Source organism: Cydia splendana, chromosome 1 (assembly GCF_910591565.1).
Source record: "Cydia splendana chromosome 1, ilCydSple1.2, whole genome shotgun sequence".
NCBI lineage: Eukaryota > Metazoa > Arthropoda > Insecta > Lepidoptera > Tortricidae > Cydia > Cydia splendana.
The window spans coordinates 5767156-5794557 of record NC_085960.1 but is presented as its reverse complement, the minus strand read 5'-3'; the positions used below and the strand labels follow the sequence as shown (position 1 = coordinate 5794557).

The 27402-nt window shown below is 39.5% G+C and overlaps 1 protein-coding gene across 1 annotated transcript; it reads left to right on the top strand.

Annotated features, from left to right (window-relative positions):
• The first annotated feature begins 471 nt into the window (after positions 1-471).
• LOC134790184 (eukaryotic translation initiation factor 2-alpha kinase-like) lies at positions 472-27402 on the top strand. Its single transcript, XM_063761015.1, has 17 exons — positions 472-902; positions 1382-1499; positions 2603-2753; positions 6303-6480; positions 6899-7064; positions 7543-7683; positions 9380-9557; positions 10413-10558; positions 10933-11037; positions 11439-11626; positions 14203-14343; positions 15193-15354; positions 16602-16842; positions 18383-18544; positions 19339-19555; positions 20664-20857; positions 27262-27402. The coding sequence occupies exons 1-17, from the start codon at positions 763-765 to the stop codon at positions 27400-27402; spliced, it is 2769 nt and encodes a 922-aa protein (XP_063617085.1). The 5' UTR covers positions 472-762.

Below are 27402 nucleotides of genomic sequence, written 5' to 3'. Positions count from 1 at the left end.
TTTCGACAGAGGGTAACGCCTGTTAATGGCGGCTCCATTGTTAATTACTCCGAGATTAGTATCCATATTATATTATATAGTTGGTCAAACCAATTTGTCAGTCAGTAAGAGCCAGGAAAACTATACTCATCCTTTTCTTTTGGGTGCTAGTACTAGTGTAAGACAAAGATAGTATGATTCTCTCTGTCTATGTTTAAAGTGAGACAGTCCTTTGACAAACTATACTACTCTTTGTTAGTATCCCTTCCAACATGCTTGCAAGTCTTGCAACAGGAGTATTCCTGAACGAGTTGTCTATTGTCTATTTCCTGTGTTGAATTTTGAACCATTTTTCACTGTACGTTATTAATATGATATTTAAATTTAGACTTTATTGCAACTTTGTAAAGAGTAATTTCAATAATGTGTCTATAGAAAAATAATGATATTAGCGATTTTCGCTTGCTTTCAGTTACTTCAATGACAGTTTACGTCAATTACGTGGACGTGCCCGGACTTGCTTTTGCGTGTTTTTTTTCGACATCGTTGACATGTCAAACATAATTTCCTCCAATCATAGCGAAGTAAACTTGTTTCTGATTGGTTCAGTTAACCCAAAATAGGATAGGTTTCGAAGTGTATTCGTCCAGCCAGTGAAAAACGGACATAGTTTTTGCGAGAGCCTTGGAGCGAGGGCAGTAATATTATTGAAAGTTTCGTAATAATAAAATAATAACTATCTTTCCAGTTTGAAATGTCCGAGAATAATTTTACGGTAGTAAAATGTCGGAATGGTATTGGAAGGTTATAGCTTTGAAGGCCGCATTCGTTCTTACATGCTTTGTAAGTTCTTTTCGAGCTGAAGAGACTGTCCATGAATTACCGTTTTGTAACCCTCACAATGTAAATACTGACAAAAATGAGTAAGTACCATCTATTTACTTAATTTACCAGCTCCCAGTTATGTTCAGACCTGTAATTAGTCTTAAATAAGGACAGAAATAGTTGCTTAAATTTTGTAAACAAAGTTTTATATATTTTATTTCCGTTTACTTTCATAGACTTATTTTAGAATTTGCTTAACAGTGATAGCTTATTAAATGATTTGCCTGCCTGACCTGTTCATAAATATAATGTGTGATCTGAAATATAAAGTATATTTCCTTTACACTTTATCTTCAAGAAAAATAATATTTGTTGTTTTTACGTATTGTTTGCTTTATACATCACAATAGCGTTGCATTACATATGCTTTCATTTTATTACTGTATTCTATATACGATTTATTTATCACTTTCGTTGGTTTCGTTTTTTTTACTTTCATTGATTCTTTCTTACCTTAATTTGCACTTCTTGGAGCTAAAGAGAGTAGTTACTTGACTAATCTCAGCCATGTTTTCAGCTTAATGATAGTGAGCACTTTAGACGGCAAGCTGACAGCATTCTCAACAGTGGACGGATCCAAGGCTTGGGAAATTGAGACTCAACCCCTTCTGTCATCTAATTTACATCATGTCGAAGTAAGAAATATTTTTTAATACATAAATAAATATTATAGTGACCTTCTTACACAAATTGACTAAGTCCCATGCATGGTAAGCTCAAGAAAGCTTGTGTTGTGGGTACTCAGATGTCTCAGACAATGATATATAATATACAAATATTTAAATATCTACATAGAAAACATCCATGACTCAGGAACAAATATCTGTGTTCATCACACAAATAAATGCTCTTACCGGGATTCAAACCCAGGACCATCGGCTTCATTGGCAGGGTCACTACCCACTAGGCCAGACTGGTTGTCTGCCTTTTATTTTTTATAATCTGGAATTGATTATACTATTGCATGCCTACTCCTATAGTTCTCTTATGTGCATAAGACACATTGGTGCAGTATTAACACAAGTATAGCTGCTTTTTAGGGTTCTGTACCTCAAAAGGAAAAAACAGAACCCCTATAGGATCACTTGTGCATCTGTCTGTCTGTCTGTCCGACCATTCCCCCCCTTTACCTCTAAAACGACTGGGCCTAAAATTTTGAAAAAAATACACAAAATAGTACTTTACGTATAGATGACAGGAAAACCTATTACAAATGTGCAGTCAAGCATGAGTCGGACTTGGAACGCGAGTCCAACTCGCACTTGACCGGTTTTGGATTTATTTCGTTTGTCCCTATTGCATAGTAAAATGTTTTATTTTAAATCAACAGGTTTATTCCATACACTCCAGAATTGTAACTATGATTATTTTATTAGCAAATTGCATTCACATGTCAATTACAATCCCTTAAATGCACCCATTATTCTTAGTTCTAGAAGCTAAATCAGATTAAAAACATTGCATTTATCACTATAAATGGCTATTGTCCAAAATAGTATGTCTGAGGTGTAATTGTCACAAACCAACAAGAAATGTGTGTAAAAAAGTGTTAGCAATAAGATACAGCACCAATATAGGTATAGAGAGTGGCCATTAAAATTTCTTCTTTCTCGGTCCCTCATTGCTAAGGATCGCATGTATGCTACGTCTCCACAGTGTGCGATCATAGGCCATATGGGTCACATTAAAATATGGTAAGTACAAATTGCACTGAACTAAAGAGTTATAATCTTTTTAGCTCACAGCGGGAGGCAAGTGGGTGCGTCTGGTCCCATCTCTTCGAGGAACCCTGTACAGCCTGAGCGGAGACAACATTGAGCCTTTACCTTTTGACGCAGACCAGCTCTTATCATCCTCATTCAAGTACTCTGAAGACTTAGTCATAGCTGGTAAGTAACAACAAACGAACAAACTGTAGTGTTTATATGTGTGAATTTGATGATGGATATTTACTTAGAATATTTAGACTCCATGTTTTTAAATTGCTTTGCGAGAGATTACTACTGTGCTAGTGTAATTACCAAAGCTTTTAGACAAGACTTGTAGGCTAGGCAATCTACGCATACATTTGCAAATATGTTGACTTGACTTGACAATGATTTGTAACTGTAGTGCTTCTTTGAAAAAAAAATATGCTACTGTCACCATACCACAGTTCTCATGCAGATATTATCAGATTTAATATTGAGCATTCTACCATATTGCTGCTTAATTTTTTACTTTCACAGGACTTAATCGTGAATACTCAAGTTTTAATATTTTTCTCCAAGACAATGGGGATGGGGACAATGACGCTCTTGAAACGTTGGACGTAATTTTAAAGCTTAAATATACGCGATTAAGACCGGTTAAAGTAAATAATAATGTGTAAAAATTTTCGGACAAGACGAGCAATAGAGAGAGAGAGAAGTATGTACTTATTAAATTAAAATAGTCATGTTTTTAAGTAACATAGAAATGCTCATGTCATGTTAAGTGGCCAGCAAGATAACTAGCTTATTATAAACATATTTGATTCTGATTCTCTTAGATATTATGTTGATTGTGTTTACCTCTTTTGAAGATAAATTCATTTTTAGGGTTCCGTATCCAAAGGGTAAAACGGGACCCTATTACTAAGACTTCGCTGTCCGTCCGTCCGTCCGTCCGTCCGTCCGTCTGTCACCAGGCTGTATCTCACGAACCGTGATAGCTAGACAGTTGAAATTTTCACAGATGATGTATTTCTGTTGCCGCTATAACAACAAATACTAAAAACAGAATAAAATAAAGATTTAAATGGGGGTCCCATACAACAAACGTGATTTTTGACCAAAGTTAAGCAACGTCGGGAGTGGTCAGTACTTGGATGGGTGACCGTTTTTTTTTGCTTTTTTTTTCGTTTTTTTTTTTTGCATTATGATACGGAACCCTTCGTGCGCGAGTCCGACTCGCACTTGCCCGGTTTTTTAATTTACAATGTAATTGACTTTACTCGACTACAAGTACTTCTGGAGAGGTATCTCTTTGTGTTGATTGATATACTTGTTATAAAATACAACATCTTCAGTAAGTCAACATTTTGTTTGGGAGTATTATAATTTCTTATCAAGCATTGTTGATAAGAGTAATTGCTCACACAAGTTTTTAATTGTTTATCAAATGTGGACAGGGTGCATGGCGTGATTGATAAACTTGTGAGGAGACCACAGAAAAATATAATCTCTATTTTACCTGAACTTTAACTGGTAGGAAACGTTTCATCTTAGAACTTTCACTATGCAATAATGTTTAAATAAATTAGCAATAATTATTGTTAGCTACAGGCCAGTACACGGCAATAAAGGTATTAGGTATACAAGTCGAAATAGGTATAATACCTACGCCAGGTGACTTCAGAAATTAACTCTTATGTTTAATAGTCATACCTATCATTAGTATAGAGGTTTGCATGCCGATAGAAAACAAATGCGAATGTCATTATTAATTATGCGCTTCGTCACTTCAATAGTGATGGTCGTGTATTTTCCCTATAGTACCATCATCCACACTGACTATTCAGAAACCTTATTGCCAAGCCGTAAGGTCCATAATGATCAAGAGTGTTGCTCATAGTATAATGTCATTTATGTTATTAAAAGTTACTCAAGTAAGGGCCACCCCACATTTAGCGTCTTTCGAGCGTCGGCGTCTCGTCGGCGTCTACAACTCTATGGCCCAACGTCGACGCGACGTCGACGCAACTGCGCAGCGACGTCATTTTCCATAGCGCTGACCGACGCCGACGCTCGAAAGACGCCAGATGTGGGGTGGCCCTTATTACACTTGGCCAGTTTGTCGTAATAAAATACGCTAATTTTACTGCTAGTAGGTGATTAACAACCGCTCTTTTGTTATTATTACCCCGACCCAAGTAACAAAATTAGTGAGGGTTGTCTGTGTAAGCCCTGGACATGGACCTGCCGTCTTTACTATCACGGCAATCATCGACGGCAAACCGTGGATCCGTGGCATTTAAGGCATTTTGTACTTTAGCTTTTGTCGACTTCAAATGCACCTGCATCTTTACACATTACACATCTGCACCTTTGTAAATAAATTGTAGGTACTACACAATACATCGCACTAGTCACGATCATGAGAAAGGAAATTAATATGACTGCTCTAGTGAACACTAATTATTATTTCTTTCTAAGAGCATTAACCACGTTCAAGGTTAAGTGCTTAATGAAGATTATCCGATTCCAATGAAATGGAATATTGATTTACTAAGGTTTCCGAACTTAGATAACTTTGTAGGTATCTAGATATCCCGATAGAACGGTATTATGCAAACAAATCACAAAAACGTTATCTAAACAAAATAAAACAGGTTCTACAAAAAATCATTGGAATTTAGATCTTAATATTTTGTATTAAGGGGTCATTTTGAGCTAAGCGGGCCTAGTGATCGTGTTTAAACTCGTTTTCAGACGCGCTACGGCTATTACTCGGTTTAGACTCTCGTGCGAGCCACGAGACGAGCCGCGAGCCGCGCCACGAGACGCGAGTGTGAACGGTAGGCTCATGACTCCTCTCGCGGCTCGGCTCGCGCTCGCCTGGCTCGCGTGGAGGAGCGGTTTTTTGGGCACGAGTCAAAGGGGCTCTCGCGGGACGCGCGCTTGCGTTCACACTCGCGTTCGACTTGTCATTCGATTATAAACCTTATGCCGTGCCATTAGTGTTTAAAATATATTAGCTCGACGAGCTTACGCGCCATGAGACGAGCCTCGAGCCGAGCCACGAGGCGAGAGTGTAATCATTAGCTCGACGGGCTCATGCGCTCAAGGCCACTCGAGGCGAGCCACGAGACGCGCCGCGAGACGAGCCGCGAGCCGAGAGTCTAAACCGGCTATATGACTAATTCTGTGATATTGACAAAGCAAAGTAAAAGTCTACGGTTGACTCATCGTAAAACGAGAGTTATGCCTTACATCAGTTAGTAATGCGTTCAAGGCTGTACCTTTATTATTTACCTACACAATAACAACAATAATAATATCAGTTTATTAATCTTTTCGAGCGATGGCGCCATAACCTTCAGCACATATTAGTGAAAGAATAATGATCAAAGTCAAATTCTTCTTATTCTGGCGTTCTAACAGTTTTAATCGTCTGTCGCAAGTTAATAAATTACGTCATCGTTTTTTGTCGATTTTTGACTGACTTAATTTATGAATAGCCCCATAGCAGTAAATGTATTGTAGTTTCTAGTCACATAATTTACCATGACGGTTACTCTCTATTTCAAATTCTTTTTGGTTATGGTGTGGAATTTTAGTGGGCGCAAGAATCGTATACTACTTAATTGACTTTTGTCAACTATCAAATATGGCCCGTAGGTGACTTTCGGACTACAGTTGTGTCAATTATTCAGGGTGAGAATGAGAAATACTAATATGTTTTTTGTTTTTTTACAGGTGCAAAAGAAACCCTCTGGCAAGGCATAGACACAACTACGGGCAGTGTGCTCTACGAATGTGGTTCCGCGGGCTGTAGCAGCGAACAGCAAGCAACCGCTGCCGGAAGACATGTGTTGGTGCTTCGCCGTCATGCGAATACAGTGCGAGCGCTCGACCCACGCTCCGGACAGGAAAAGTAAGTGAATATACTGTGAAGTTACCTAAATTGTCCGGGATATGGCGCTGCTACGCGCGGAGTGAATGCTACATCGCGCAAGCGTTTATTTTTACGGAAAAGTAACATATTTGACCCGCGCTCCGGGCAGGAAAAGTAAGTGAAGTTTACTCATTTGTTCGAGAGATGGCGCTGTCACTTGCAGAGAGAATGACCAGACTGCTACACCGCGCATGCGCTAGTTTTACGAAGAAATATAAAGTATATTTTTTAAAGTGCTGAGTATATTTTTTGTTGTGTTATGAAATTCAGTTGTGGAATTATAGCTCAAATTTTTGACAATCATTGCTACTTACAAATATCCTACATAAGTCCTTAATACGTACTGTGGTTGTTCATCTTTAAGGCACACCCATTCATGATATTGCTCTCTTCACAGATGGAACTTCAGCGTAGCAGAGCATCAGCTAGCTTTATCAGCCAGTCCGGACTGCTTAGGTCCGGCAACCGCCGGTGCCGGACCAGTGGCCGTGCACGTCGCTATGCCTGAGGGTACGGTCGGTGTCGCAAGGCCCGGCGAGACCGAGTATCTATGGCAGCAGCAGGTACAGAATACCAAACTTATGATCAGTACTACACTCAAAACCGTAGGTTAGGGTGGTATTCCACCTGTAAAATTTCTTTGTCCAATGTGCATTGCGTCTCACTCTCTCATTACGCAAAATGTGAGACGCAAATACACATTGGACCAAGATATTGGACAGATGGAATACCAATAATACCATCCTTAAATATAGCAGAACATCAGTTATCCGTTAGTCCGGACTGCTTGGTTCCTTGGTAGTGTAATAAACCGGTCAAATAAGGTAGTCTTCATAAAACATGAAAACTGTTTTTATTAAGTTATTCTAAGAATCACGACCACAGTAAATCGGAGCTCACAAGGAAAGGAATTATTCTAGAAATGAGATTTTGTTGATTTTAAAATAATTGTGGCGCATAAACACATTTCATCGTCTCTTTCTAATGTCTATACATTTTGATATTAGATTTATTTTTCTAATGTCGGCTTTCGATTTACAGCTAGAAGCGCCAGTAGCAGGCATGTGGCGCCTCCAAGCGGGCGCTTTGAAAACCATCGACGTACTATGGGAATGTACCAGAGCCCTGACAGACGATGGCGCTCTTCCTCCACAACTTTATATTGGGGTGCACCGCACTCAGGTAACTCCTGCTTGGGCTAGTAGCAGGCATGTGGCGCCTCCAAGCGGGTGCTTTGAAAACCATCGACGTACTATGGGAATGTACCAGAGCCCTGACAGACGATGGCGCTCTTCCTCCACAACTTTACATTGGGGTGCACCGCACTCAGGTAACTCCTACTTGGGCTAGTAGCAGGCATGTGGCGCCTCCAAGCGGGTGCTTTGAAAACCATCGACGTACTATGGGAATGTACCAGAGCCCTGACAGACGATGGCGCTCTTCCTCCACAACTTTATATTGGGGTGCACCGCACTCAGGTAACTCCTATTTGGGCTAGTAGCAGGCATGTGGCGCCTCCAAGCGGGCGCTTTGAAAACCATCGACGTACTATGGGAATGTACCAGAGCCCTGACAGACGATGGCGCTCTTCCTCCACAACTTTATATTGAAGTGCACCGCACTCAGGTAACTCCTACTTGGGGTAGTAGCAGGCATGTGGCGCCTCCAAGCGGGTGCTCTGAAAACCATCGACGTACTATGGGAATGTACCAGAGCCCTGACAGACGATGGCGCTCTTCCTCCACAACTTTATATTGGGGTGCACCGCACTCAGGTAACTCCTATTTGGGCTAGTAGCAGGGATGTGGCGCCTCCAAGCAGGCGCTTTGAAAACCATCGACGCACTATGGGAATGTACCAGAGCCCTGACAGACGATGGCGCTCTTCCTCCACAACTTTATATTGGGGTGCACCGCACTCAGGTAACTCCTATTTGGGCTAGTAGCAGGCATGTGGCGCCTCCAAGCGGGCGCTTTGAAAACCATCGACGTACTATGGGAATGTACCAGAGCCCTGACAGACGATGGCGCTCTTCCTCCACAACTTTATATTGAAGTGCACCGCACTCAGGTAACTCCTACTTGGGCTAGTAGCAGGCATGTGGCGCCTCCAAGCGGGCGCTTTGAAAACCATCGACGTACTATGGGAATGTACCAGAGCCCTGACAGACGATGGCGCTCTTCCTCCACAACTTTATATTGAAGTGCACCGCACTCAGGTAACTCCTACTTGGGCTAGTAGCAGGCATGTGGCGCCTCCAAGCGGGTGCTTTGAAAACCATCGACGTACTATGGGAATGTACCAGAGCCCTGACAGACGATGGCGCTCTTCCTCCACAACTTTATATTGGGGTGCACCGCACTCAGGTAACTCCTATTTGGGCTAGTAGCAGGGATGTGGCGCCTCAAAGCGGGCGCTTTGAAAACCATCGACGTACTATGGGAATGTACCAGAGCCCTGACAGACGATGGCGCTTTTCGTCCACAACTGTATATTGGGGTGCACCGCACTCAGGTAACTCCTATTTGGGCTAGTAGCAGGCATGTGGCGCCTCCAAGCGGTCGCTTGGTTGCTGCTTTGAAAAACAGCAAAATTGAACTCATACATATACGTTGTTGCCTTGTATCTTTAGGTATTTAAATAAAAGTAAACAAAATCTACCCTCAAATGGCTCCTTAAGCCAGTTGAGGTTAGATGAAAACATTACATGATCAAATAAAGTCAGGTCGTTCAGAGACAGATCCAGGCGGTGTTGTATTAGGTTGGTTAACCATAATTTATATTAAAACTACCCGACAATGTACAAAATGCTTGTTTACTTTTATTTAAATAGGTACCTAAAGATACATACTACAAGTATTGTATTCTTTGTCCACAGCTATACATCCAAGAGAGCCACCACTACACCCAAAAACTCGAAAGTTCTGTAGCAGCATCACCAATACCTTGGAAGCTGAAGGAATCACGGCCGTTACTGAACGGCGGCGACACGGCGCTCTCACTCAAAGACCCGCCGGCCAATTCGCTCGTCACATTATACACCGCTCCGGCGACTTGTGAGTAGAGACTTAACTGCTTTGTAATAAGGTCTAATTTTGATAATGACAGATGCGTTTGCATGAGTTACTTGAAAAGAAAAAGATTCTAGAAGCTAAAATAATCGTGGCCTTCTTTTTTCAATAGCGGCATAATTGCGTTGAGAGAGTTGCGAAAAGAAAGTAGAACTATAGAAGACTATTTCGGGTTCGCCATATAGTCTACTACCTTTGCGATGCCCAAGCCACGAGTTTTTGTCTCTGAGAAAGCTTAGTCTTCGGGCTCACGATCTAGATGCTAACTCTCGGGCGGCCTTTGAGTTAGTTTTTTGAAAGATTTGGAAGTTTGAAAATCTATGAGCGTGGAGTGGACAAATTCGGCATTCGTTTTTATTACAAGCTTTTTTTTTATTAACTTCCAATGTACCTATCTATGTATGTATGTACGGGTCAAATCATACAAGTTAAATTTGAGCCATTTCCCAACTTCCAATTAAGCTGAAAATTTGCATACATATGTAAGTCGGGTGACAATGCAATACTATAGTACTATCGAGCTGATTTGGTGATGGAGACACGAGGTAGCCATAGGAACTGTGATAAAACAACGCAACCTAATTTTGGTTTTTAGAATTGTCTTGATGAGTATTAATTGCCTGCGGAAAGAAAAGTACATGTCAGCGATTAAGGCTTGTATCAAAAATACATTTTTTGCCAAAAACTTATTCAACTTTGTTTTTAGTCGCCTTCGCCTATGCTGTGTTCACTTGTATATTTGGTTTTAACACTAAGTGCCACTTACACCTAGCGTGTTCTTGGCAGTGAATGTGTTAAACTCCAGTAAAAAAGCATTTACATTTGAATCATGATATCCAGCGAACCAGGGCTTCTTCCTCTACCTGCAAGACACCTGCGACCAGGCCGTCCAAGTGACGGAGGACTTCCCCGAGCCCCCGCCCGTCACCAACGAGCACCACCACATCCACGTGCACGTGTCCTCGCTCTGGTTCTGGTGGAAGGAGGTTAGAATATCCTGATAAAAGTAAAGACACACTTCAGAGCTGATTTCGACGACGCGCGAACTCGCATGCGATTTTAGCTACATTGCGGACTGCTGGTTACGTCCAATTCAACCTACCCATCAAAAACCGCAATGTAATGACTAATGAAATTCGCATCGTCTAAATGAGCGCCTTAAGAAAGCACTGACTGATATTAACTAATGTTTCTTTGAACTAATTTTAAAATACACTCTTCCTCGCGTTATCCCGGCATTTTTCGGCTCTTGGAAGCCTGGGATCTGGGGCTTGACAACAAATCCCAAGAATTGTACAGTTAACAGTGTGCGCGATGGTACCTCTAACCTTGAATGAAAATAAACAGATATTATTTTTAGGTGCTGCTGATCGCCGTCAGCTCCGCGCTGCTGATGAACCTCATGATCTGGCCGAGGTTCTTCGCGCCCAAGTTCAGGCCGCACACGCCCATGCCTGTGGACCAAGTTAGTCGACGCTGATTCTATGTTATAAACCTCAACTTTTTATGTTATTGCAAATATTCATTGATTGTATAAGTCTATGAAAATATAGGAATGAATAGTATAGTTTTTGAGAGTTAAAGTTACCGCATGATGGACGAACCCATTCAGCGCCATCTGTATTCGCAGTCAAATTCGTAACAGGTCAATACCTGACCTGTAGAGATTTCAATAAGTCTCTACTTAGGTATGGATGGATACAATATTAAAGTGACATATTTTCCCAATTCTTTCAAGATCAAGTTCCATGGAGTTTTCAAAATCAGCGACTTACCACGCCTTACATTGACGACAACTGCGTCTCCTCATAACTACCTGTTCGTTTGCAGAATACTTATATTTTTAATATGTTTCAACTGTTTTAGGAGGTGGTAATAGTAGAGCGGCATTACGACCGCCCCCCTTCAACCGGCGCCGAATACTGCGGTCGGTACGAGAACGACTTCACGCCGCTCCGCTGTTTGGGACAAGGCGGCTTCGGCGTGGTGTTCGAGGCGAGGAACAATATAGACCACTGCTCGTACGCCGTCAAGAGGATCACTCTACCCAGGAGGTATGTGACAATGTTAGAACTAAGAGTATGGGTTATTTTAGGTTCTTCACTTGTGGTGTTTGGGATAAGGCGGCTTTGGAGTCATATTTGAGGCGCGGAACAACATCGACCACTGTGAAAAGGATCACCCAACCCAGGAGGTATGTCACATATTACTGAAAATTTATTGTTACCTCATCAGCATACGTCGGACTCCAGCGGGCATTTTCGTGGCATGTCAGAATGATAGGTAAGGTTCGCAAATCAATCAATTCACTTTCGAGTATTTGTACTTAGTATTTGGTACCTAGTATTCATAATATCAATTTATAGTATTCAATTTATAGTAGGGATGTACCGACTAGTCGCCGACTAGTCGGGAAAGCCGACTATCCGGCCACATTTGTAGTCGGCGATTAGTAGGCGACTAGTCGGCAAAAATGGCCGATTAGTCGGCACTTTATCAGTGAAAGAAAAACAGACAAAAACGAAATCAACAGTCAATATTTACCATATGTTTTGTGTATTTTACTAAAATACCTATTCAGGGTGCATACGAAAACTTTTGTTCATATAATTGACCGTTTGATCGTTATCATATGTTGGTGGGCTGGTGTTTTCCTCTACAAGTCGATCTCAATTGATTCTCGTGTAATTTCATGTGCAAGTTCTATAGTTAATTTTCTTTTATTAATATTCAGTATTTTTTTTATGGTGGAGCCATGAGAAACTATTAAGGATGACTCACGTTAGACCGGGCTGTGCCCGGGTCGGAGCTTCCGTAGCTTACTTTTGTATGACATGACAGGCGATCACGAGCAGCACGTCATCGCCTGTCATGTCATAGACCACACAAAACGATGCGCCGGAAGCTCCGGGCCGGACACGGCCCGGCCTAACGTAAGTCATCCTTTAATGTTATTGCAAAATTTAGAGACTTAGTCAGGGCACGTTGCTCGAAAAGACGCTGGCCACAGGGGATAGGTTCTTAACTGGCGACTACGTACGGGAAATAGAGCCTTGGAAATACCTCCTACATACAAGCTGTACTGACGGTCTGCTCAGAAAGAACTAAAGACAGAAATTGAACGAGGATTCTTTTGATAGGTCTTTGAACCTGTAGAGAACACCTTTTAGCCAAGCTAAATTATGATGAATAGCGCAACCAAAGGAGCAAAACTATTCTTTTCATCTGAACTTATACGAAACTAATGATCTGGCCGACTAGCCGACTAGTCGGCCGACTAATCGGCCATTCGAGCGCTGATTAGTCGGCTAGTCGGCCAAATCAATAGTCGGTACATCACTAATTTATAGTATTCCAAATATCATAGCAACTAACTGCGTTATTTATAAACGTACTTGGACTACACATAAGTCAAAATGACGCATGTCAGCTATTTATTTGTTTTTTAAGTGGCCACTTCAGTGGGCTATCAGCAGGCATCGGAGTTTTTATCGCATGGTAAGACTAATAGCAAGCTATGGAGTCGACATTTGCCATAAATGTAAACTCTTATTCATACTCATACTCATTTATTTAATTTATCTTAAAATGCCTTTAGAGCGGTCGGTCGTGTATATTGAAGTTCCAGTGGATTTCGTTTGATGAAGAATACTGTTGATATGTTTTAAAATAAATTTATGTTTCAATTGGGTGAGTTGTACTTCACAACTCAAGCACACTCTAGCAGATTTTTCATAGTCATATTGTAAATCGTTGTATGGCTCTATCCATGCCAAAATTGCAGCTATTTCTGGGTTAGGCATAATAATTAATTATGGAATAATCCACAACGTATTTACCACTTACAGATATAAATAACTACTACGTTTGCAATCACCAGTGATTGACATATGATAAATACTAATCAATTTTATCAGCGGTCTGTACCTACATGACATTAGGTCTTTCGCAGCGATGTAGTTTGTATAGTTGTATGTTAAAATAGTTGAAGTTATGAATTCATAATGTAATAGAAAAATATTTTTATATATAATTCGACTAAGATAATATACACGACCGACCGCTCTAAAGGCATTTTAAGATAAATTAAATAAATGAGTATGAGTATGAATAAGAGTTTACATTTATGGCAAATGTCGACTCCATAGCTTGCTATTAGTCTTACCATGCGACAAAAACTCCGATGCCTGGCTATCAGTCATCACTTCAAAGAGTATTTACACATTAAAGATGAATAAATGATAACGGGTAACTAATTTAATTAACTATGTTACAAATACTAGGTACATTATAATACTCGTAAATTAGGTTTTTTTGTAAACCTTACCTTGCCCTCAAACTGCCCCCTATAGTCCGACGTTTGCTCATCAGACATCTAACTAAAAACGTGAATTTGATGTTATTTTAAATCAGTTTAACATTAAAATTTACTAGTCCACTTAGTCCAGTGAAACTATGTTCGAATGACTTATATTGGTTGCTTTTTTTACACTGGCGATACTTATTTATGGTATGGTAAGTTTCATAGTTCTCTGTTGATCAACGTTGGTCAAACATCAATTGTAGTCAGTGCAACTGGACCTTATTCTGTCATCATTTTTTTTCTCTATCTATGTAATACTTATTGCAGAGAATCAAAGCGTGAGCGAGTGCTTCGCGAAGTCCGCGCCCTAGCGAAGTTGGAGCACGAGAATATAGTCCGGTACTTTAACTCGTGGGTCGAGGAGCCGCCACCCAACTGGCAGGAGCAACGGGATGCCGTGTGGAAACGGTATGACTTCAACAATTTATTTTATTTTCATGACATTACAATTAAACTAGTGAGTAATTAAATTTTAACTAGATAAATATTTGTAAAACAATTGCATTTGTAAAGTTGATGGCCTAGAATCATTCAATGTTTAAGTCGCGCAATATTTGTTACTGTTGTATGATATAAAAACTAACCAATCGCTGATATTATTAGCATATTTATATTAGTATGTTTTATAAAACGCATACGTATATGCGTATTCAATCGAAATCAGTCAAAGTACTACCTTCAGTCTTAAGTTTTAGATTGAAGTTAAAAGGAATTTTGATGCATCGTCCCACTTACCGACATTTGATTATGTCTTAGGGTGGGTCACTCGTGTATGGAGAAAAAAAAAGTATTAGTTATCCTTCGGGCACAGTTACAAAAAGTTGCGTAATAATGCGAATATACAGTATTTCAAATTATTCTGTAATCGGAATTCATTTTCTGCCTCCGGATCCATTTCAAAGTTTTCGTATAAATATTATTATATTTTGTATGGTCTGCGGAGTATATTTATGTATCGTCTCTTTATTCAAACTTTAGCTAAAAAGTTATACCATTATTAGCTCGAAATAGCATTGTAAAGGTTCAGAGCCAATAAATAAATAAAAAAATACTCAAAAAGAAACATTTTTTTTCATAATGTCCATACATTTAACAAAAACTTTGACTACAATCCGGAGGCAGTAAAATTAAAGCTAAAAATAAAATAAAAATACGTGCAATAATTAATTACCAAATGGCACCTTTTTTTAATTGTGCCCCCTATTAAATTAAAAAAAAGTAAAAATGACCCACCCTATATATGTTTCTCGTTCCCAGTGAACTGAACGTATCAGTGGAAATGTCGGAAGATTACACAGTGGAGTCGCCTACGCCGGCCAAGCGGCGCGACGAGAGCGTCAAACTAAACCTCCACAAGCCCTTGGACGAATGCGTGGACGCGCTCGACTTTGAGAAGCAGCTCTCCGCTAAGAGAAACAGGTTAGTTAACTACCGTTTCTTATTCACCAGTGGAAACGTATGTATGGCATGGAGTCGCCCGCGCCGGTCAAACGGCGCGAAGACAGCGTCAAACTCAACCTCCACAAGCCCTTGGACGAATGCGTGGACGCGCTCGACTTTGAGAAGCAGCTCTCCGCTAAGAGAAACAGGTTAGTTAACTACCGTTTCTCATTCACCAGTGGAAACGTATGTATGGCATGGAGTCGCCCGCGCCGGTCAAACGGCGCGAAGACAGCGGCAACTCAACCTCCACAAGCCCTTGGACGAATGCGTGGACGCGCTCGACTTTGAGAAGCAGCTCTCCGCTAAGAGAAACAGGTTAGTTAACTACCGTTTCTCATTCACCAGTGGAAACGTATCTTTGGCATGGAGTCGCCCGCGCCGGTCAAACGGCGCGATGAGAGCGTTAACTCGACCTCCACAAGACCCTAGACGATTATCTGGACGCTAAGAGAAGTTGGTAAAAAGTGCTCCCATTTCGCCAGACACTCGTTCGGTCGATAATTTGTGCAACATGTGCAAGTGCCACTTAAGCGTTTAGATTTAATAATTTAAAATTAGTACTTACTTAAAATAATGTGTATGTAGAGACAGGTAACTGCAGGCAAACTGTAAATACAGTTTTGCAGGGAACTGTATAATTATAAGCTCTGTACTGTATATGAATAATAATAAATAAACAATAAAATAAACTGCAGGTGATTAAATTCACACGGGGCGTATGGCGCAATGAAAACCGTTCTATGCATTATGTAGGTATTTGGAAATTCACAATAGGAGATTTGATCTTGATCATATTCTGAGTTTGAAAGCTGCCAATTGAGCTCGACCAGCGGATCGAGTCACAAGCAATTTTTTATTTGGCAACAATGTTTCCTATTAAATAAGCTGTCAGTTTACCGCATTTTTTTGTGTCATGACTCGCTGGTTTGACCTTACTCACTTACATAGCCTCGTGCCACCCAATGTACCTTAGGATGTACACTCAGTTTCGATGGAATGTCAGCCTTAATTAAAAATAAAGTAGGTAGCATATCATTTGTCTCGTAAAATTTTCGAACAAATCAAATTGAACCCAATTCAAAATACAACAAGATTCTAACTTCCTTGGCTATAATTTTGTATGGTGGGCGGCACGAGGATAGCTTTGTTACCGATTGTCCATTTGCCACTGATTTGATTTTGTATTTTTCGATAAGCTTATAAATATTATGTTATTTATCCAGGTCACTAAGCTGCAACGAATCATTCAGCATAGTATTCGACGAGCAGCAAACGGGCCAAACGCCCACTTTACCCCACCCCCCTCCCAAGTCCACCGACGATTCGTTCATAGTGTTCGCGAACGAAGTCGAAGTCAGCAAGGCTTCGGAACCGAGAGACAGCTCCGTAGACAAGAGGCTGGAGAGAGTGAAAGAGTGCGATAGCTATGTGAAGAGTACGAGTAGTGCGGGGAAGAAGAAAAAGGTTAGTAATAGGTTATAGGCTAGTTTTTAACACGGTTTTAAAATAAAACAGTCAACGGGCCAAACACTCACTTTACCCCACACCCCTCCCAAGTCCACCGATGATTCGTTCATAGTGTTCACAAACGAAGAGGAAGTCAGCAAGATGGAAGCGAGGAGACACAGCTCCGTAGACAAGAGGTTGGAGAGGGTGAAAGAGTGCAATAGCTTTGTGAAGAGTACGAGTAGTACGGGGAAGAAGAAGGTGAGTTGTAGGCCAGTTTTTAATACATTGTAAACTAATAAAATAAGGAATTAAATGCACCCATCTCTGTCGAGGCAGTTTGGAGGAAACTGCGAACGAAAGGTACTAGTCTTCTATACAACCGGTACGGTACGTACCGTTCGAAAGTTTCCGGATCTCATCATACAAAAATTCCTTCCATTTTGTTTCCTTACTGCATATATAATACCGGCAAATTTGATATTAAAATATTTTTCTACTCGTCGACTATAATCTGTGTATTACAACTTCATATACAACTCTGTAACCTTACTCTTTTCAAGGTTGGATAGCCTGTGGCACTTCCGACTCAATTATAATAATTGTATCGATACGGTTTAGTCAATTATAAAAATTTTGAAATTAGAACTTCATACATTTCGATAAAATATTGCTTGTTTAAGGAGACTCGACTCAATACAAATTAGCCAACGACGGGTTTCGGAACCAATACCGTCGCGGCATCTGTCATACTTCCGTCTACTTAGGGCCAGTTGCACCAACCACATTTGACGGACTGATCAACGACAGCCGGCGCTTTACTATGAAACTTTCCATACATAAAAATTTAGCGAACTCTTTAACGATACGAACAGTTTGGTGCAACCGACCCTTAAACACGTTGCTGCGTCGCCTCTGCTTTGTGATTGGTTGGCCAACACAAACATTTTTTCACAGCGGACGCCCACGAGATTTTCTCTGCATTGAAATTTGAAAACTTGTAAAAGTGTTAAAGTTTTGTTTTGTGAGTGAAACTGTGAAAATACTAAATAAAAATGAGTGACAGCGATGAAAATCTGTTGCCCACTACTCCTCAGGAAACTTTATTAGATTGAGTGTTTCATTATTCACTAGTAGAACTAAGTATTGCATTAGGGATATTGGATTAATTTTGGTAACACTCTATTTTTGTTTTGTTTTTTTCCCGAAATTACCCCAATGCACCTTAAAAAATGTACACAGTAGTTTTTCATATTTACTGTTTTACTATTTCAGTTAACTTGAGTAAAAGAAGTGAGATAGTAGAAGTAGAAAGTAAGGTATTATTGACTACTTATTTTAGTTAACTCCTAGAAAAAGTATTGTATACAATAGTGATATAATCAAGCTTTTCAATCTCGTACCTTATTTAGGCGACTCGGCAAGCTTCGTGGCCTAAACACGGTACTCGACTGAAAAGCTCTCTATTATATCACGATTGTATAAAATACTATTACCTAAGTTCCGGTCTTTACATAATTTGTTGCTCTGAAATACTAACCATAAGTTTTATCAACAGAAGGGCCACACCCGGCACTGGTCGCTCGACATGGTAGTGCGAGAGAGTGTAACACCGATGGCGTCCAAGATGTACCTCTACATACAAATGCAGCTGTGCATGAGAGATAGCTTGCACGATTGGCTCAGGCAGAACAGGACAAGGGAGTCCAGGGCCGATAAAGTGAGTGTACGAGAGTAATAAGCTTTATATTTATTTATGAAAGTAACCTTGAGTTAAGCAAAAAAAAACCGAGCTTACTACAATTTAAAAGTGGTAATTTTATGGTTTATATAGCCAAATGGTACTTTCCGAGAACAAATGCAAGAGTTAATACAGCGGTTCTCAATCTTTTTTTTTTGACGGAACCCTTTTGGAAAGCGAAATACTTGATGGAACCCTACAATAAAACAATAGTTTTTAGAAGTGTGTTTTTTGCATAGTAAAATTTTTCGAGGCGACTAAAGCATAGTGTTCTAAATTCTTGCGGAACCCCTGCAGGGGTGTCGCGGTACCCTAGGGTTCCGCGGAACACACTTAGAGAATGGCTGAGTTAATAAATTGAATATTTAATAAGTTAATTAGATTACTTTAGGTGTGCCTATATTATTTGAAGAGTTCCCTCGATTTCCCCAGGATTCTAACCTGGCCCTGTAGACAACAAGCCAATCGCTTACGCTCCGTAGTGAACGAAACGCAACTGTCACTGTCCCGCAATATGGAAGAATGATAGAGAGATAAAGCGATTCGATGGCGAAGCAATAGCGATTGTCACCTTGGCTAGGCCGCCAGATGACTTTAATCGGTCTACCAGTCTTGTATAAATTCCAGAACATACATGAAAATTGAGATCCAGATGAATTGAGAACCATACCGTTTGGATGTTCAACATCCGGGAATAACACATGTGTGTTAGTAGTTAGTACCCTGTGTTCTTTAAAATTAGTTTTTAATAACGTAATGACATTTATTTTCAGATAAAAACCCTCTTCAGCCAAATAGTGTCAGCGGTGGAGTACGTGCACCTCGCGGGGCTCATCCACCGCGATCTCAAGCCCAGCAATATACTGTTCGCGCCCGACGGCCGGGTCAAGGTGGGGGACTTCGGGCTGGTCACCACTATGGGGGACAGTTCGTCGGACGGCTCGGCGCCGGAGGAGATGGATGTGTATGCTAGACATACGTATAAAGTTGGTAAGTTACTGCCTAGCTACTTCAAAGAGAAAAAACCCTCAGTCAAATAGTCTCAGTAGTGGAATACGTGCACCGAGCAATGCTCATCCACCGCGATCTCAAGCCCAGCAACATAATTTACATAATGTACGCTCCCGATGGCCGGGTCAAGGTTTAAAGTCGGTAAATTGCAATTGGTCGTAGAAATTTCGACGAGAAATTCTGTTTTCATATCTCACGCTCTGAAAGTGGGTCGTTGTTGTTCTAAAAGGTGCGCAGAAAGTGATACGTTTATGCTCTAGCGCAGAAAAGTGGTGTACTCCTCTGCGTCCCCGTCCCACGAACAACTTTATTTCCTCGCCTGGAACTAATTGTTTCATTTTACTAATCCCACGTTGATCCTTTTTTTATAAAAAAATTATGTAAGTAAATTGTTAAAAACAAATTATTCTTGATTTCTTTCGTTGAATTCTATGTACTCGATTTTATAAGGCGGGAACCAAAAGGAATACACCAAAAATATATTTTTAAACCTTACACTTGCGTAAATGAGCTAAGGCAGAATCTTATACAGCCACAGTTAAACGTTTGTACGATATTAAATTGGTTTTTAAATTTATTTAGCACTATATTCATGATACAAAATAAAATACAAGACAAACATTTCTTATATTATTAATTAAATTTAATATTTAACATACTTTTATTATGTTATTCGATATGAAAAGTAGAGTGTTTAACTCGGGTGGTCTCACTGCGTTCGAGCGCCAAACTACCTCGACAGAAATGGGTGCCTTTCAACCCTTGGTTAACAATCTACTATTCATATACAGGTTGGCTAAAAAAAAGTACATTCCCGTTGCCAGGTAAGTAGAATTTGGGATTATACTGAGCAACTTTTACTATGGGACCAACCCCGAAATCGCGAGAACAAACTTTTTCGGCTTGCGGTCCCTTATATGTGTAGGTAATAAACACAGCAACACTTTTTATTGGACAACTGAATTAAAGAAAACAGTCAAACAGCCACAGGCCGTTAAAAAGAACAACATCATCATCTCTCTCGCTCTCAAGGGGTTTTTGAAAGCCCTGCGTGCTTTCATCTCCATTTTTTTTTTCTTTTTTATAGGCACCCACCTATACATGTCGCCAGAACAACTAGCGGGGCGACCTTACAGCTACAAAGTGGACATCTACTCCCTCGGCGTGATCCTATTCGAGTTACTACAGCCATTCGATACGGAATCGGAACGTGTTGCTAAACTGACTGCGCTTAGGGCCGCACACTACCCCGCTGATTTTATCGCTGACTGTCCCAGTGAGGTGAGCGAAATTAAACCTTATGTCAACACACTACGCTACATATTGCCATATCGACCGCACATTTACTCTCTCGGCGTGATCCTATTCGAGTTGCTAAACTGCCACTACCCCGCTGATTTTACCGCTGACTGTCCCAGTGAGGTGAGCGAAATTAAACCTTATGTCAACGCTAGTACATTACATTTCGCCATAACAAGCGCTGTACAGCTATTAAATAATATCTACTCTCTTTGTGTGATCATATTCGAGTTACTACAACCGTTCCATACTGAGTACGAGCGTGTCGCCAAACGTATGTATGCATAAAACAGATTAATGCCATGTTGCATTACGCGTCTTATCGTCAGGTGACAAGCAAAACTTACTAATTACTAAAAAAATATTAAACAAAAATCAATGTTATGTAGGTATTCATATGGTTCACTATGCACGGTGGCTCGGCTTGTATGGAGAGAGGGTCAAAAATCAATTTCTCCGAAAGTATCAAAGATACTCTCAAAATAAAAATATGTTCGTGTTAGTTGTTTAAATATCTAGTAAAAAAGTAGTAATAAATAGTTCTACTTTGTATATTTTAGCATAAAAAAAATCTAACTGATAACAAAAAAAATATGCAAAATACGTACAATTTTAAAGCCTTATAAAAATAGAATTAAAGAATAAATTACAACATATTCTTGAATAATATAATAAAACAAATAGTTTTTATCAATTATATTGTAAAAATATATATTTAAAATTAAAAAATATATATTTACAGAGATGCTAATATCGTACAAATTATGCAACGAAAAATATTTCACGTCACGTGTCAGTCACCTTAAAAAACTAACCTAGATCAACTTATATTTTAGATTCATCTAAAATGTATTTTAAACATCTAGTTAAATAAGTACACATTGTGACAAGTATTGATTTTTTGTTTTTGGTAGTTTCCTACGGCCCGTAATCATAGGGTCCGAATTTACTAGAAAATTATTTAAGATATTCGTATTCGTCTATGTGCGCGCACACAATTACTTTACCAAACGAAGGTAAAACAGGATAAACTCGAAAATGTATAAAAGTACGTAGTAACAAATATTGGTGTTTTGTTAGTATAGCTTCTGTGAGAAGAGATAGCACCCCATATAACCATTCCAGTCGCAGAATCACAAAGTGGTAACTAAATGTCAGATGTGTCGTAACAGAGTCCACACAATGTGTCTAGAATTGTTTCGAAACAAAGAGTCGTCGCCGTGTCTACACTTTTCCGTAACAAGGTGTCGACACATTTGTGTGCACTTTGCGTGCGGTTTGCGACTAAATCTGACAGCAAATTTGTGACAGCAAATGTCAATATAAAATACCTCTTGAAAACCAAGGTTTGTCAAACTACTATTAGTGTCTCGTGTGCTCGTAATTCTAGTAAGTCATCATGGGCAATGCAAATGATAATAATCGACCGAAACCATATAAACACCCAACACCCGTCAACCTTTTACAGAAAAGTTTTTAAAGAAATTCAATAAGCTACTTAGGTCAGGCAACGAATGCTCTAAAAGTTGTAGAGGGAAATGCTCGGAACACAATTTTTGACTCCGTAACTCGGTTTGACAAGTTAGGAGGTGAACATATCAAAAGTCCCCGGCCGTAGCCCTTGAGCGGGGGGGAGAGAGGGGGCTTTGAAGGTCCCATTTTCCCGTTTTTCGATTATATCTCGGAAACTATGCATCTCAGCAACATGGCCACTTATACAAAATGAAAGTTAATTTAATTTGTTACAAGTTTATTCCGTCAATTTTTTCGATATGTTGAATAGTTTTTGAGATATCCGCTCTTGAAAGTTTATTTAGGGCTCTCAATTTTATCTTGATATATATATATATCAGTGAAGGTGCTAGGCCGTGTTTGGTATCGTTTTCGTATAAATCTGGGGTGCTGAATCCATTTAAGATATCACATTGACACCATTCCACAAAATAAAAATAAATCTTTTTAGGGTTCCGTACCTCAAAAGGAAAAAAACGGAACCCTTATAGGATCACTCGTGCGTCTGTATGTATGTCCGTCTGAATACACAAAATAGTTCTTTACCTATAGACGACAGGAAAACCTATTAGAAATGTGCAGTCAAGCGCGAGTCGGACTTAATGTACGGAACCCTTAATACGCGAGTCCGACTCGCACTTGGCCGGTTTTTTGAAACTCTTCTTGACGCTTAACCGCTGAACCGATTTCGTTGAAATTTGGTATAGAAATAGTTTGCGTCCCGGAACAGGACATAGGATAGATCTTATAACCAAAATCATCTTTTGAAGGTGTGAAAAGTGGCGTGGAAATTTGTACGGGAAATCAATAACCGCTGAACCGATTTATATGAAATTTGGGATGGTCTACATCTTTGATTTAGTTAAAAATGATGAAAAAACATGACTTCAAACCTAAACTTGAAACAGTATTAACTTCAAGAAGTCAATTCTGAATTCCCCCCTACACCTCATTTCACACCTTTAAAGGATGATTTTTGAGATGACTTATTATATCCTGTCTCGGGACTCAAAATATATGTGTACCAAATTTAAATTAAAACTGTTCAGCAGTTTAAGCGTGAAGAGGAGTTTAAAAGAAAGTATTTTAATAAGTTTATATGTTTTTACTTCGGAATGGAGTCAATGTGATACCTTAACTAAATTTGGTACTGCGAATTTATACGAAAACGATACCAAACATGGCCTCGTAGCTTTACTGTTGTAGAAGTAAAATAAAATTGAGAGCCCTAAATTCTTATTACTTGGTCAAACTTGTGTAGAAGGAAAAGGTAAAATAAAAGTCTTCGGCAGGAATATAAGACACAAATATATTTTTTTTTGCGTTACTATTTCATTCATCAAATATAAACATACCTTGATTATACTATTCTAGTGAGATCCTCATAGATAAACAAAAACATTTACTTAAAAAATTACAAGGTCGAAATGTCACGGAACTTGTGAGAGTAATATGTGAAAAATAAAAACTTTTATGACAAAAAAAATCTGGACACAATTCAAGAATCACCCAATTGCGTCGAGGAATCATCTGTATATTTGCTTGTTTCATTACCTCCTCGCTTCTTTTTTGTCCTTTGTATTCTGTAGCAATTTGTTAGATCTGAAAATAAAGATAACTTGCGTCGTCACGGATGTCGATTTATAGGTTTTAGGGAGTGCAGAATTCGAAAACGATGATCATTTTATAATCCAAGATGGCGGCTACGTATTTTGTCATAAAAGTGGAATCCAAAATGGTTATCATTTTCTAAATCTGCGCCCCCCAAAACCTATAAAACGACACCCATGACGACTTTTATGACATAGGGGCTATCCATAAATTACGTCATCGATTTTTGACGATTTTGGACTCCCCCCCCCCTATAATCATCCAAAAATCATGCTTCAAATGACCCCATTTCCTCCTACTTCATGCTACCGTCATCCGATGTCCAGACCCCCCCCCCCCTAATTTGAAATGACGTAATTTATGAATAGCCCCATAGTGCATGGCCGCCAGTTTGGATTTCAAAATGGTCATCATTTTCGAAATCTGCGCCCCCTAAAACCTATAAAACGACACCCATGACGACTTTTATGGCATAGTGCATGGCCGCCATTTTGCATTTCAAAATGGTCATCATTTTCTAAATCGGGGCCCCCTAAAACCTATAAAACGACATCCATGACGACTTTTATGACATAGTGCATGGCCGCCATCTTGGAATCCAAAATGGTCATCATTTTCGAAATCTGCGCCCCCTAAAACCTATAAAACGACACCCATGACGACTTTTATGGCATAGTGCATGGCCGCCATTTTGGATTCCAAAATGGTCATCATTTTCAAAATTGGGGCCCCCTAAAACGTATAAAACGACATCCATGACGACTTTTATGACACAGTGCATGGCCGCCATTTCGGATTCCAAAATGGTCATTATTTTCGAAATCGGCACTCCCTAAACCCTATATATCGACACCCATCTCGACTTTTATGACAAAGTGTTTTGCTACCATCTGCATGCAAGACATTTCTATTATTTTTACGTACAAAAATGGCCCCCTGTCAACTTTCAATCGAGATTTAATCGATAATTTATTCGATTAATATTCAGATTAATTCAATTTCAATCTATGTTAGGTCGACTAAACTAATCGCGATTAAAATTGGAGAATTAACTTTTTTTATTCCATTAATTAGTCGAATAAACAGTTAATCGATTAATGCCCATCTCTGACCACGGAATTTTTACACTTTGAGAATATCTGAAAACAAATCAACACAAGGAGCCATTTTGCAAATCCAGTAACATACCAGTAACTTTGTTATTACTTTTGACAGCGCGTGTCATGTGTCAACACAGAGTCGACACAAAGTCGAAACATTGCAACTACTTTGTGACTGCAATATTTCTCAGCCTTAAACCATATTTATACATCATAATTAACAAGTTTCGTAGTATGTAAAGCGTTATTTCTGTTATTTAAGTATAGTATACGCATCGAAGTACTAAAAATGCTTCAAATAATATAGTTATGAACACAGGCACTGAGAAGTAAACAATTTCATTTCCGGCTAAACTAAAACAATGTGGTGGCGCGTTGATTATATTACACTTAGTTTATCAAATCACTCGAGCAGTTTAATTCCCCATAATAATTTAAGTCCTATTGTAATATAAATGCAAACAATATATAATTACGTCTTGTAATCCGTTTTAGAGATGGCGTATTAATGTCACTTATTTTTATTTAAGTATTTTTCCATCTGACAGTTTCCATTTGACAGGAACAAAATGAACGAATGAACGAATGATTTTGGCATAAAGTAGTCGCAAACCCGAAACAATGTGTGCACACGGCGACCACACTTTATGTCACTTTGTGTCATGTGTCGACCCTTCCCCATTTCTGGTAACTGTGTCGACACGGCGACGACTCTGCGACTGGAATTGTGACCGAAACAGACGGTGTCGACACAAGATGTGTCAACACCGCGTCGTAACGGCGACTGGAAATGGTTGTATGGGACATGCATCGTAAGGATTTGATTGGTCTCTAAATTAGCTAATATTCGTCAGGTTGTTGACTGCTGATGCATCCAAGGATGCTAGTGCTGCTAACCTTCTGCGTTTTGACCGCTTACTACAAGCCGAAAAGTCCTTTTTTTGGCCATCCGGCTGAAGTAGAGGGTTCCGAATTGCCCGATGATGACGGTTGTCCCAATTCAATATTTAACGTCTTTTCAGTCACCTTATTTTTATTGGAAAATTATCACTTTGCTTCTCACTTAACCAGTTCGAATGTTTCTTAAGAACTATACACTGATTTCGCAAAGATGGTTTCCAATAAACTACAAGTCTACTACCAATGTAAGTACTTTATTATGTTATCCAAATCACTTGTATCTACGTTTTCTACATCTGGCAACATTCCTACTAATTTTTTTAAGCACTTGACAACATCCTTCTGTATCTGAACTACTAAGTTAAATAAAAATCCCTTTGTAAAAGATTCGACCTACACATCACCTGAAAAAAGAAAGAAAAAGGGTGAATTGTCATTCGTAATATTTTCGTAGAGATGCTACGCGTTCGCTTACCCAAGCGTAGCAGTCTTTTAACTATCAAACGCGCAGGCGTCTGCATATAATCTTTTATGGCCGTTAATTTAGAGATATCAAGCTTCAAAATAATACTACTTTCAATGTTAGAATTCATTGGGAACATAACTAGAAGTTTAAGTAAACAAAATATTCTAATCCTGTTTGTATGACTTTTTGTTACCTCGTAGACCTATTATTATAAATATACTTTTAATGAAAAAGTTATACTTTGTATATGAAATAAAACAACATACCTGATTCTTTAAGCTCCATATTAATAATAATCACTAAAATTACTATTGCCTCAGGAATTCACTACTAATGACGTTCACTTAATGAGCCTTTGATAAGAGAACGCGTACAACCGGGAGTTGCGTTAACTTCAAGGATTATTAGAGAATGAAAGTAATTAGCTATGCGGGATCTATTTATACCTGATAAAAGTACACTTATTAGCTAATAATATTCAGTCATTGGAAACCAAAAAATACCACATGCGTTTTTTTGAGTTATGGCCTAAGGCCAGCCCACCGTGCTATGGCTATTAACTTGTGGTAGTAATTAGTGAGGTTTGGTTGTCAACTGACGTTATTAGGGCCAGTTGTACCAACCAGATTTGACAGACTGATCAATGTCAGCCGACGCGCCCCGGCGCTTTACTATGAAACTTTCCATACATACAAATTTTGCGAACTCTTTAACAATATTCCTGTTTGGTCTATCTGACCCTTATAAAGTCAAATACGTAAGTAACTGGAAAATTATAAGTGATCAATACATTTCAGGTGGAGGTGCTAAAGCTGATGTTGAGCGAGGACCCGTCGCGGCGGCCCACGGCCAGCGGCGTGCGCGCCAGGGCGCCGCTCCACCAGCGCACCGACCACGCCTTCCACTTCACCCTGCCGCCTTCCCCCGTGGTCGCGTGA

Bases quoted from the DNA above. Each gene is read 5' to 3' on its own strand.
- LOC134790184 (XM_063761015.1), top strand. From the start codon at position 763: ATGTCGGAATGGTATTGGAAGGTTATAGCTTTGAAGGCCGCATTCGTT. The intron at 903-1,381 runs GTAAGTACCATC...CCATGTTTTCAG, and splicing joins GTAAATACTGACAAAAATGA to CTTAATGATAGTGAGCACTT. The intron at 11,627-14,202 runs GTATGTGACAAT...TACTTATTGCAG, and splicing joins AGGATCACTCTACCCAGGAG to AGAATCAAAGCGTGAGCGAG.